Source organism: Uranotaenia lowii, chromosome 1, assembly GCF_029784155.1.
Source record: "Uranotaenia lowii strain MFRU-FL chromosome 1, ASM2978415v1, whole genome shotgun sequence".
NCBI lineage: Eukaryota > Metazoa > Arthropoda > Insecta > Diptera > Culicidae > Uranotaenia > Uranotaenia lowii.
Genome location: NC_073691.1, coordinates 115,076,773 through 115,090,253, shown reverse-complemented (window position 1 = coordinate 115,090,253; position 13,481 = coordinate 115,076,773). Strand labels below are relative to the sequence as shown.

At 34.9% G+C, this 13,481-nt stretch overlaps 2 protein-coding genes across 2 annotated transcripts in view; one reads left to right on the top strand and one right to left on the bottom strand.

The window, feature by feature from the left end:
• The window catches only part of LOC129739104 (serine/threonine-protein kinase Warts-like), a 68,899-nt gene extending 58,992 nt beyond the window's left edge, over positions 1 to 9,907 (top strand). Inside the window, exons 5-8 of the mRNA XM_055730504.1 lie at positions 8,747 to 8,862; positions 8,939 to 9,011; positions 9,072 to 9,267; positions 9,371 to 9,907. Coding sequence (XP_055586479.1) covers positions 8,747 to 8,862; positions 8,939 to 9,011; positions 9,072 to 9,267; positions 9,371 to 9,799 — 814 coding nt within the window. The 3' untranslated portion in view covers positions 9,800 to 9,907. The remainder of the gene's footprint in view (positions 1 to 8,746; positions 8,863 to 8,938; positions 9,012 to 9,071; positions 9,268 to 9,370) is intronic.
• A 1,454-nt stretch (positions 9,908 to 11,361) lies between these two features.
• LOC129739156 (uncharacterized) lies at positions 11,362 to 12,043 on the bottom strand. Its single transcript, XM_055730563.1, has 2 exons — positions 11,679 to 12,043; positions 11,362 to 11,611 (listed from the first exon to the last, which is right to left on the bottom strand). The coding sequence occupies exons 1-2, from the start codon at positions 11,789 to 11,791 to the stop codon at positions 11,386 to 11,388; spliced, it is 339 nt and encodes a 112-aa protein (XP_055586538.1). The 5' UTR covers positions 11,792 to 12,043; the 3' UTR covers positions 11,362 to 11,385.
• Positions 12,044 to 13,481: the final 1,438 nt, after the last annotated feature.

Sequence of the window (13,481 nt, the reverse complement as noted above, 5' to 3'; positions counted from 1 at the left end):
AAGTTATTTATCTCAACAAAATACACAACTTTGCTTAAAATGTCCAAGTTCTACAATTTTAACCGAAGGAGATACGGTAAAATAAATAAAAAAAAAAAACTTGAAAAATGCCTAGCAAAAAAGTTATTGTTATTATCGCGCTAATTTTGAGCCTTTTGACTTCAAATTTTATATATAAAAAAGGGGAATTAACAGCTTTGCCCAAAACACCTATCTTTTCATTCCTGGGCGATATTATTTTGGTTCTCCTAGATTGAGGTTCTGCACCAGGACGGTCGAAAAATATCAAAATTGTGGCGGTGAAGGCAGATTAATCCTGATTTGTACAATTTGTGGAGGTTTTGCAGTTTTATTTCTAAAATTTGTCCCAGATCCCTGCGTAATTTTCACGGTTTGTTTAATAGACAAAGATTTTCGGATAATTTTAGTAAATGTTTCCTTGCGAAGCGGTACATTGTAAATTAAGGCTACCCACATACGAAATTAAAAGTACATAACTTAAGTTTACAGAATCATCCGGGCTAGCCCGGTTTTTTAATGCAATTTTCGAGAAAAGTTTGGTCCCGGATGCCCGGGTATGTTAAAAAACTACTTGGATTTTGCCCAGTTTATCCACATTATTTTGAAAATGAAACAAAAATATCAAATTCAGTTTTAAATTGTTTGTCGAAAATCGGATTTGTGAAAATTTGTACGTACAAAAATAGTTGTGGAATGCTAATCCATAAACCTACATTGGAATCCTCTCCAACTGATGCACCGTTCCGCACTGCATTACGGCTTTTTTTGAAGAAAACATCCCTGCATTGAAATCTGTACACTGAGCTACACAGCAGCGTCGCTAGAGCACAATTTTCCAGCCAGCTCCTTCTCTATTCTTTAGTAGAGCGAGCGACGTCCACCCGACCGTCAGAGCAACCGCAATCGGGCGCACTCGGCAAAAAGATTTGTGTACGTTGATCGGCAGAGCAGTGCACTCGGAATCCGAAATGATAAAAGTGTAAGTCGTTCTCTGCTCTGTTCTGTTTGCGAGGTGTTGGACAAGCATGACGGCAACTCCTTTTTCGTCAGGGGAGTGGTAAATTGGAACAGATTACCTGCTGATATGAAGCGTCTAAGATAAGAAGCTATTTTTAAGAGGGAATGCTTACTTTTTTGGAATAATCATTAGAATTTGTGTAAAGGACATAGTAATTGAGAAGTAATAGTGATAAAAACTCATTGAAACACCGAATGTATTTTTTTTTAAACGAACACACACATAAAGGATCTCAGTGAAACTTCATGTTTCTTTGAAGAGATCTAATTTTACTCAACTCTAAGGCGTACATCTTTCAAGGATATTATGGCTAGCATCTTGCAAATGCCAATACCATCAGGCCACAGAAAGGGTGTGCCGTGATCGGGATTCGATCTCATGGACTCTGGCTTAGAAGACTGGAACGCTATCCTCTAGGCCACGACCGGCGGTAATGTAGTATTTACTAGCCTTACGCTACTGGAATGAATAAACAAATAAATAATTACGCAAAAAGAAACAATTATTACACCCATTGCTACCCAAACATGAGTGAAAATAATCATCATTGGCTAAAATTTCCTCACCGTGAACCCCAAACGTCTAAGAGCACCTGCAACGGTTCAGGCGTAAATATTGGTTTTAAGTATACCAGTTTAAGCACAATTTGAAATTTTAGAATCGGCTAAAACACCCACTCCCCACCGGTGTATAGGAGCAAATTTAAAACGGAAACACTTTCATTGCAGACACTCAATAATTGAGAAGAAAAAACCCATTTTATTAGAAAAATTGCAAAACTTTTGAGTTTCACGGTTAATTGTCTTAAAATTAATTCTACGAATATTCTTTTTGACAGAACAGTGATTTCAACTATTCTACCAGGATTTCATTAATTTAAAAGCAAAAATTACTACACAACGAGGAAAAAAGGTCAATTAAAACAATTCTTCAATTAATTCAATCAAATTGCTTTGAATCAATGGATTAAGGTTAAAATGAAATGAAAAAGCAATTTTTTTCAAGTTATTGCTGACATTGATGAAGGAAATGAGAAATGTTTATTCCAAAGTCAAAGGAAATTTTCCTTTGATTTGTCGACATTTTTGTTTGACAAAAACTCGTTTCACTTTGTAAATTTACGTATATGGATACAGAAAAATATGCTGCTATTGACGAAAACTCCGAGCAATCTATACGAAACTAAAAATCTCTCAATATCTCAAATAAAACAAAAATTATAGAACAAACAATAAACATTTATTTTACGTCATCGAAAAAGTATTAAAATTTTCTTTTCGTTTATTTTTTTCAAATTTTAGAACGCTGACTGGATTCACTAATTCGTCGAGCCCAAATGAAAAGTTTTATATTTAATTATATTAAATCGAGAATCATGTGACACCTATTATTTATACTTGATATGGTTTTTATTAACATATATTCTCAATTTATGTTACGTATAGGGTGGTTGAAGCGAAAAAAACATTCAAATAATATCTCAAAAAAAAACTATTATCACACCCAATGTTACCCAAACATGTGTGGAAGAAATCATTGTTGGCTAAAATTTTCTCACCGTGAACTAAGTCGGTCTGTCGTATATTTTGAAATCCTGTTCCAAATTTGCATGAATTTGGAACAAAGGCGTATAACTGTTGGGAATTTTGAAATCGATAACTGTGCTAAAACAGCAATATACGCCACCGGTGCCAGCCGAAATGTTTTAGCGTGGTCGAAAACCGTGTTTTTCACCTACCGTTAGGACAGCCCTAAGGGCTGTCCCAACGGTGTATGCAAAACATGGTTTTCGACCACGCAAAAACAGTCCGTCTGGCACCGGTGGCGTAAATTGCTGTTTTAGCACAGTTATCGATTTCAAAATTCCCAACAGTTATACGCCTTTGTTCCAAATTCATGCAAATTTGGAAAAGGATTTCAAAATATACGACAGGCAGATTTAGAAGTTTGGGGTTCACGGTGAGGAAATTTTAGCCAATGATGATTATTTTCACACATGTTTGGGTAGCATTGGGTGTAATAATTGTTTCTTTTTGAGAAATTATTTGAATGTTTTTTCTCGCCAAAACCGGTCAATACGTAACATAAATTGAGAAAACACGTTAACAAAAACCGGATATTTATGTCACACTATTCTTGACTTCATATTTTAATAAATAGCTTTTGGCCTCAACGAATTAGTGAGTCCAGTCAGCGTTTCTCGAGTTCAAACGTTATATAAATAAGAAAAGGAAAATAACAGAATCATCCTAATGAAATTAACGCAAAACAACAATAAACTTTCAAAAAAAATTAAAAAAAATTGAATAACAGTATAATGACCGATTTTTGTCAAAAGTTGTTAACAATATTTATAATCGACACGACATAAAACCGTGAAATATGACATGTTGATATTTCACGGTTTTAATATAAAACCCGTGAAAAATGATTTATTGTTCGATAACATTGACTAAACTGACATGATTCTTAGAAAACAATCATTTCAATCTCTGGCTAAAAAAAGCCGTGTGCTACATTACAAACTACTGATAATCATGAAAATTTTACTTAAGAATACATAAATGGAGCATGTTTGGCAATCTGTTTAGTTTGCCCAAAGAAAAGCATAAATATGTTTAACAAGTTTTTCCCTATTTTCAAAAGGTATCTCGAAAACAAGAACTGGTAAACTAAATTAATATTTGGAATCAGTACCCCAAAATGAGTCAATTTTTAAAAGAAAAATGTTTTTTTTTCGTTTCAATTAGGCTTTTTTTTTCGCTGCGTATAGTCATTTCGGCTTTCAAAACTTCGTTCAATCATAGATAAAAATCGGTTTCAACTGGTTTCTGCCAACTGATAGTTGTTCAATGAGCCAATGTTTTGGTCGAAACTCGAAGTCAGGTCGTTGTCAATGAAGCAAGTTGAAACTAGTCAAAATGGTCTAAACCGATCCAGCTCGACAGGGGGTTTTGTTACGGTCTGGAAGAAATCGGCCGAAGTCAATTGGAAAAAGAAAGGTATTCAATCGTCAATGAATTTCTACTTGTTTCGAACAAACTTCATTAAAAAGACTATAAGCAAAAATAATATATTCCAAGATACCTAGCTCTTGAATTTTTTCATATAAATGCCAACAGACAATCATTTAACAAACCTTAACACCATCTACTGACAGAAAAGGTCAACATTTCTCGATAATTGAGCTTTTCACATGTACCCCTCGTTCCGGGGGTTCAAATGCACTCTAATTTGCTTTTGTTCAAATTTGGAATACATTTGCAAAATGCACTCTTACATACTTTCACCAATTTTTAGAGAAAAGCTGACTCAATTTAATTGAGAACCTGACTCGTTTTTGCGCATTCAGATTCCTCAATTAAAAATAATAATCTTCATTTAAAACAGATAACTTATTTGTATTGCATATCTCGTTGAGCCTGATTATTGATTCCAAATTCCACAGAACAGTGCTGAAAATATTGCGATTGAGGGTTTTGATGACTTGGCCAAGTATTTATTTTGATTGGGATCCTGATTTATGTTTTATACAGATTATTTTACCAAGGTCTTAATTTAATTTAGTCTTATTCATTCAGATGAAGATAAATTTTATCTAGTTTTATTAAGATGTTTAATTCAAAATCTTAAAATTGCAAAGTTTTCCAATTTAAGTTTAAACAACTAAGGTAACAGACTTATTTTGGACCAGAAGACCAATTTTGGACCACCTTGTGTAGCTCTGTTATAAAACAAACAATCATGAAATTTTTAGCAAATATTGTTGAAGCCCGGGCACTCAATGTGCTGATCCATAAGAGAGCTAATCAAGGTGGTCCATAATAGGTCCCCTGGTCCAATATAAGTCCGTTACCCTAGTAGCCACTTGCAAGCAAGTGATAAATATTATAGTTTAGAAATTTAAAATTTTTAAAATGATTTCATATCAGGAAATGCTATTTCGTTGTTTTTCAAAATCAGCCATTTCTTTAACAATAAAACAGAAAGTAGTGTTTTCTAACTGTCAAATTAGATCTAGAAAAAAAATTCAAACTTGTCCACGTCACCGGATGGGGGAGGGGGAGGCTCTTAAATCTCATTTTTCTATCCGCGTGGTATCTGAACGGCCCCCAAGGAGAGCTTTGAATAGCGAATGACGACTCTGATACCGAAAAACCGTTCTAATTCTAGAGAGCCAAGACCACGTAGAGAAAGACCTCATTGTGTTTGTTGTGCAAATGAACCCTCAAACTGCTAGTTATTTCCGACCGTGTAATATCAATTGTTTTTTTTTTCCTTAGCGTGTTTTACTAAATAGTTGCATTTCTGCCGCAGCATTTGATGGTGGCGCTTTTGGATTTTGTCCGTCGATTCCCGCAAGAGTTCCGAATCTTGTAATGGATAATTTTTGCTATAAGTCAATGAAATCCTGGTAGAATAATGACGGTGTAAACTCAAAACTTAGCAATTTTTCTATGAAAATGAGTTTTTTCTTCTCAATTATTGAGTGTCTGCAAAAAAGTGTACCCGTTTAAATTTGCTATCACACCGGTGGGGAGCGCGTGTTTTAGCCGATTCCAAAATTTAAAATTTTGCTAAAACTTGCTCGTGCTTTTGTTTGGGCGAACTAAACAGATTGGCAAACGTGCTCCTTTTATGATTTATTTTTGTAACATCTTTATTTGAAACGGCTCATACCTTTAGGCTTTAAGGAGCCAAACTCATTTTGCTTGTTTACAATTTTGTGCTTAAATCTAGTTCATCGCTATTTATTAGAATAGAAAAAAATATAGATTTAGGGAAATATGAAAATAAAAAGAATTATAGACGAAGATCAATAGCTTTTAGAAAAAGGTATATTTCGAACATGTAGTCCAAATCTTTTAAGTAAAATTTTCATGATTATCAGTAGTTTGTAATGTAGCACACGGCTGTTTTAGCCAGAAATTGGAAGGATTTTTTTTTCTAAGAATCATGTCAGTTTAGTCAATGCTATCGAACAATATATCATATTTCACGGTTTTCATATTAAAATCGTGAAATATGATATATTGTTCGTGTCGATTATAAATATTGTTAACAACTGTTGACAAAAATCGGTCATTACACTGATATTCAAATTTTTCAAATTTTCTTAAAGTTTATTGTTGTTTTGCGTTAATTTCATTAGGATGCTTCTGTTATTTTCCTTTTCTCATTCATATAACGAACTCGAGAACGCTGACTGGGCTCACTAATTCGTTGAGGCCAAAAGCTATTTATTAAAATATGAAGTCAAGAATAGTGTGACATACATTTTTTATACTTGATACGGTTTTTGTTAACATGTTTCCTCAATTTATGTTACGTATTGACCGGTTTTTGCGGGAAAAAAACATTCAAAGTATTTCGCAAAAAGAAACAATTATTACACCCAATGCTACCCAAACATGTGTGAAAATAATCATCATTGGCTAAATTTTTTTCACCGTGAACCCCAAACGTCTAAATCGATCTTTCGTATAATTTGAGATCCTGTTCCAAATTTGCATGAATTTGGAACAAAGCGGTATAACTGATGAGAATTTTGAAATCGATAACTGTGCTAAAACAGCAACCTCCGAACCTAGGAATAGGCCTTTAAATTTCCGGAAAACCGACTTTTCGTTGCTCTTTCAATACTTGAACAGTGTTGACTGGGATGCAGTTTTCGGAGACTCATCAGTTGATGCTATGACAGAATCGTTCTGCAACTTCATCTATACCTGGTTGAATTCGCACGTTTCCAGATTTAAAGCGCCTATGACACCCGCTTGGAGCACGCCCACCTTGCGGTAACTACGACGGGAAAAACGCTTGTCTACGCAGAAAAAATCGAACAGAGGATTTTCAATAACAATTCAAAGCAGCAAGCGTCGCTTACTGTAGACTAAACGCATCGTTGTATAAGCTCCATGTCCTAGTCCTACGCTTACAATCTAGTTTACGCAGTAATCCGCGAAGTTTTTGGACTTTCGTAAACTCAAAACGTAAAACGAGCTGTTTACCTACTTCCGTTTTCTACAATGATGCTATCGGTAACTCCCCAGATACCTGTTGCAACTTATTTGCATTTGCCATTTTGAGCTGCATCCCAATATGTTGCCGTTGAACAGCATGGGTTTATGCCTGGTAGATCGGTGAGTACAAACCTTTTGCAATACACATCATTTTGCCTGAACTAGATAGAGTGTAAAAAGCAAGTCGATTCTGTATACACCGACATCAAAGCTGCATTTGACACGATTGATCATCAAATCTTGCTTGCAAAACTATCTAAACTCGGTGTTCATGAAAACATGGTTGTTTGGTTGGAATCCTTTCTCACAGATCGGTGTATCAGAATTAAATTTGGTGATAGCATATCCTTTCCTTTCATAAACCGGTCTGGTGTACCTCAGGGAAGTAACCTGGGGCCCTTACTGTTTGTATTATTTTTCAACGATTTGATTACCAGTTTGGATGATGGAACTAAGATTGCATATGCTGATGATTTGAAAATATATGTGCCAATAGAATGAACCGAGGATTGTGCTCACCTCCAATCGCTGCTCGATCGTTTTGGTGAATGGTGTAGACTGAATAAGCTTTCGGTTAGTGTCCCGAAGTGCCATGTTTTAACATTCCATCGAAAAAAATCACCAATTCTACATAATTATACTATCGATCATCAGCATATAAACAGGGTAGTGGAAGTTGATGATCTTGGTGCTACTCTCGATGCACAGCTCACGTTCAACAGCCATCGAACAACCGTCATAAATAAAGCCAATCGACAACTTGGTTTTATTTCAAAAGTAGCGCGAGAATTCACTGACCCGTTGTGCTTGAAGTCGCTGTACTGTGGTGCACTCGTCCGGTCCACAACAGAACATGCTGCGATCGTCTGGGCCCCCTTCCAGCTGTGTTGGATCTTAAGAATTGAGCGCATACAAAAGCGTTTTTTAAGATTGTCTTACGACATCTACCATGGCACCATCCTGAGGATCTTACAGCTTATTCTAACCGTTGCCAGCTTTTGGGTATTGACACACTGGAAGGATTTAACAGGCATCATTCGTCGCTAAAGTATTGAACGGTGAGGTCCAGTCACCTCACTTGCTGGAAATGATGAGCTTTAGTGCACCATCAAGGACCTTTTGATCCCACTCGTTGTTGTCAAATCAAGTCCACCGAACATCCTACGGCTATAATGAGCCATTGAGTGCGATGATGCGAGTATTCCAGGATGCTGAGCATTTGCATCAATTTGATGAACCTGCTAGCAGATTTATTCGTCGAGTCTATTTAAATCTATTTGATTGATGTTTGTACTATATTTAAATTAATTTAAACAACAATTTCGATGAATAAATATAATAATAATAATAATTTACGCCACCGGTGCCGGACGGACTGTTTTAGCGTGGTCGAAAACCGTGTTTTGCATACACCGTTGGGACAGCCCTAAGTGTATTTAGGCTAGAACATGATGAATCTAGATTCTAGATTCATCATGGACTAGGGAGACAAAAGCTCGAACTGCTCGATTTTTCGACTGTTATAATGTGTGCAACATTTCATTTATGCACGCATAAATAAGAAATTTTGTGAAAACGAGGCCTAACATAAGTTAATTGAAATCCATTATATATATAAAAAGAAAACGACAACATCATTAGTATAAATGCAGGTGGATTAAAAATTGAATCACCTTTTATGTTACAGAGATATTAAACCCGACAACGTACTGATAGATAGAAAGGGTCACATCAAGTTGACTGATTTTGGGCTTTGCACTGGTTTTCGATGGACGCACGATTCCAAATACTATCAGAAAAATGGTAAGTAACATATTGTCAATCTGATTTGTAATGAAGGAGAATAGCTTCAATTGTTTTTTTTTTTCAATTTTCCCAGGTGATCATGCTCGACAGGATTCTATGGAAGCATGGAGTAAGGCTGGTACGGAAATTCCCCCGCCTCTTGAAAGGTACTGTTTTGCTTACAAAAACACATTTTGTTCAATATTTTAAACATGTCTTTGTTGTAGACGCAAGTTCAGAGAAAAGAATCGCGCGAAAGCTCATTCAATTGTTGGCACTCCGAATTACATTGCGCCGGAAGTTTTGCTGCGAAGCGGATATACTCAACTTTGCGACTGGTGGAGTGTGGGAGTCATTTTATATGAAATGCTGGTCGGTCAACCTCCATTCCTTGCAAACACAGCAGAAGAAACACAGATCAAGGTGAGATTTCTGTCAAAAGTCATAAATATTTTTCCTCTGTGTTCGTACTGAGGTAACTCATCAACCATTATTGAAAAAAAAACGTTTATTTCAAATTTCACAGGTCATAAATTGGAGACAAACGTTACGTATACCAGTGGAAGCGCAGCTTTCGCCGGAATCACAAGACATCATTCTACGGCTCTGCAAAAACGAAGATGAACGCATCGGAAGAAACGTCGAGGAGATCAAATCGCATCTTTTCTTCCGGAACATTGATTTTACGAAAGATTTACGAAGTCAGCCAGCGCCGTATGAACCAAAAATCAAATACCCCACTGATACGTCTAACTTTGACCCAATTGATCCAGCGAAGCTTCACGACTCATCATGCGAAGAAACCGGACACAGCTTCGATGAACTGTTCGACAGCAGCAAACCTTTCCATCACGGATTCTTTGAATTCACCTTCCGGAGGTTTTTCGATGATGAAGGAGACCATAAAATCTCACTTGATGCCAATGACAGTCAAACTGAAGCTATATATGTATGAACAAACATTTAAACGGAGTACTAATATTCTAAAAAATATAGCTGTTTTAGTGCAAAATTATAGTGTGATTTTAAAAAGAGAGATATATACTCTGTGTAAATAAATTGAGACCAAGTTGTTTTTTATTTATTCGAAACATGAATCACAGTTTATGAGATAAACATATGTAAAAGAGAAATTTAGAAACGAATCATTTAGGAGGATGCGCCCTCTCTCGTCTCATATACCCACTGGAAGAAATTCTTTTCGTGGTTCCATTTGCTTGATTAGTTCTCGAGCTATGCAGCAATTTTTTTTTAAAGAAACCTCACTGGTCGCTTTTCGAATGCCCTCTAAAAGAAGGGAGTGGTGTCTCGAATATTTATAGAAACATTCACCCTTATTCTCGTTTTCGATCGAATGACATTCGTTCGAAAGTTTAGCAGTTTCGTATTCTTGTTTTCGTTCGAAGGAACGAGAACAGTTCGATATTTCGAACATCGAACATTGCATTCCCGTTTTCGATCGAACGTATTTTTCCTTTGGACTGACAAATGCGAGTCTGATACCACTGATACTGCGTTTTAGGGATGAATGACAGCATGCTGTTAAATTCCCGAAAAAAAGACTGATACTGCGAATCATGACCGTTTAAAGCAATTAGCGAAATTTATTATCGATCGTGGAATTCAAAATTGATTGAAAATAAGGATACTGTTGGATTGTATACTGCAAAAAAAAAATTAGGAACGCCAAATTTTTCATTCTTAGATCGAATTCACAGTGAGCGCGGTGCGAAGTGCGAAGCGAATTTCCAATTCGCGCGAAAAACCGCTTCTCATTGAAACACGTTGAAAAAAACATCGACCGGCCACAGTGCAAGCGAATTTTCGTACGAACACCTGGCTGGATCGCGCGAATTCATCCTGTTCATCCGGACATACACTGAAAATATTCTCTCGGATATTTTTTATCGTAAAATGATTTATCAAAAAAAATTTTTTCAAAAGTTTATTTATTTAATTATCATTGCCGTTTCTGTTTTGGTAATGAAAAATGCACGGTTTTTTAGCGCGGATTTTCGAAACAAACGCGGTTTCAGTCTTTTTCTATTGAAACAAATTATAACTGGCAATAAACGACCGGTGGCATGAAAGCCCCACAATATGTGTATAGGGTGAAGGGGCTTAACGGATAGAAGTTGGAATTTGTTATCCGAGGCCATCTTGAAATCCAATATGGCCCCTTTCACTCAACTTTAAAATGCTGGAAGTGACTGAAAAGCACATGAAACTCCCACAATATGGGTAATGGATGAAAGTACTCAATAAGTACACTCAACGAAATCGACACATTGTGGCTATGTGTGAGCCTATATAGATTTTTGCAATTTGTTCCCCATATAAAGATTATGTGCCACACATATAGCAAAAAACATAGAATGGTTAAGTGTACCGACACATAAAAAAAATAATGCTGGTCAAATAAAATCAACAAAAGAAGAATAAGAAACAATGGATAAAATTTTCTGTTGCTTTTAAAAGATCATTTTTCAATTATTTGCACATTAAACACATAAACACTTTCAAGTACGTTCAAAGCCAATTTTATTCTAGTTTGTTACTATTTTCACACATTTTTTTTGGATAACACTGATTACTCCGAGCCTTGAGCTCCCGTTCTGGTTCCTCCGGATGCTCGAATTTCCACAACGCAACTTCCTTGTGTTTGTAGGCGATGCGGTTGTTGATCATCACCACATCAGGTCGACGATGCAGCTCATTGAGAGTCAGCTCCCGATAATCTGCATAGGAACCGTTCAATTCCGGCATCCTGTTAGGAAGGGCGAAATTTATAATTTAATTTTGTTTTCTTGTTGCGATTAGAAATGAGGACTTACCTTCGGCGAGATCTGGACCAGCAGATGTTTGTTCGATCTGCCCAGCTGTTGTACTTGGCCGCGATCCAACTTCGCAAGTAGAGGGGTCGAGAACCGTCCTTGTTCGGTGGCATTCCTTTTTTTTCTTTCCGACTCCATTGCGGCGGCTGCTCAAAATTGACTTAATTTGCGCCATTTTGAAAACTTGAAATCATCGACAGAAAAATTCGATGATTTGTTGACAATTTTACACGCTTAATTTAAAAAAGTCACACCATATATTCTTTACACATCAAAATTATGTGTAAAATATGTAAATATTATTCGACTCAAATGAAATCTATATGTAGAACAATTTTTGGAGCGTATGTGTGGAAAAACATACGATTTAAGTGTCGATTTTTTGCAGTGTAGAAGTCGAATTTGGCTGTCCGACGCCATTTTGAAATACAAGATGGCGGTTTCCGCTTAATTCAAAATGCAATAAATAACTGAAAATCGTAAGGTCCATCCACAATATAAGAAATCAGTAAAAGGGATAAAAAAGTAGATGAAAAATTACTGATAAAAATTTAACAAAAATTTTGAGAGAACTGCAAAAAAGCACTGAAAAGAATAAACAAAAATATAACAGGTGTTATAAAACTAAAGTAATATTGACAAAAATAATACAAAACTGTGGGAAAATATGAATAACTATTACTAAAATTAAAAAATATGACAAAAAAAATAGTGACAAATGACAAAACTTTGAATAAAACACGCCAAATGTGGTTAAATAATTAAGCCAAAAAATATGACAAATATTACAAAATTAGACAAAAATATGAGAAAAAAACCACAGAAATGGCAAAACTATGACAAATGAGAAAAAAAAATTATGATAAAATTATAATCAAAATTTGATAATGAAATGACCTGACAGAACTAATATAAGGACCAATATTTGACAATAAATTTACAAAAATGACAAAATAATAACAACAAATTTACAATAAAATCACAAAAATCTGACAAAAAATAAGGCAAAATGGCTAGAATATGATAAAGTTTTGAAAAAAATATGACAAAAATTTGTCAAAAATAATGACAATAATCTAACAAAATTATGAAAAATGAGATAAAAATATAACAAAATATTTTCAAATATATGTAAGAAAAATGACAAAATGATGACAAATACGACATAAAAATCACAAAATTAAAAAAAAAAGACAAATCCAAACATATAATAATAATAATAATAATTTATTAATGATGAATATGTAAAAAATATATCGCAAATACGACGAAAAAATGACACAATCTATAAAAATCTATGGGCTTGTGATATGTGTAACTCAGTTGGCATGTAAGTTCCCGCCTAAGCCAATGTCCGTGAGTTCAAATACAAGAGTAATCATCGAATGCATTTGTACTGGAAAAGACTTTCAGTATGAAGAGAAGGTGGTAAAACGAATATAATCGAACGAAAAAAGACAAAACTATAAAAAAAAACTTACAATCAAATGAACAAAAAATCTGACAGAACTATGACAAAAATATGACAAACGAAAACATGACAAAATTATGACAAAAATTAAAATAAAATGACAAAAATCTTACAGTACTATGACAACCTTTGTCAATTGTCATAGTTTTGTTTTATCATAGTTTTGTAACATTTTTTCATACTTTTGTTGCATATATTTTTATCATCCGAGCAAAAACCGTTCGTTTTTGGCAACATCCAAAAAAGACGTTTTTTTGTCTTTTTTTTTATTTTTTATTTTCATTTTAAACAAATAAAAATTAATGTAAAACGTAATATTAGCATGAAATTTT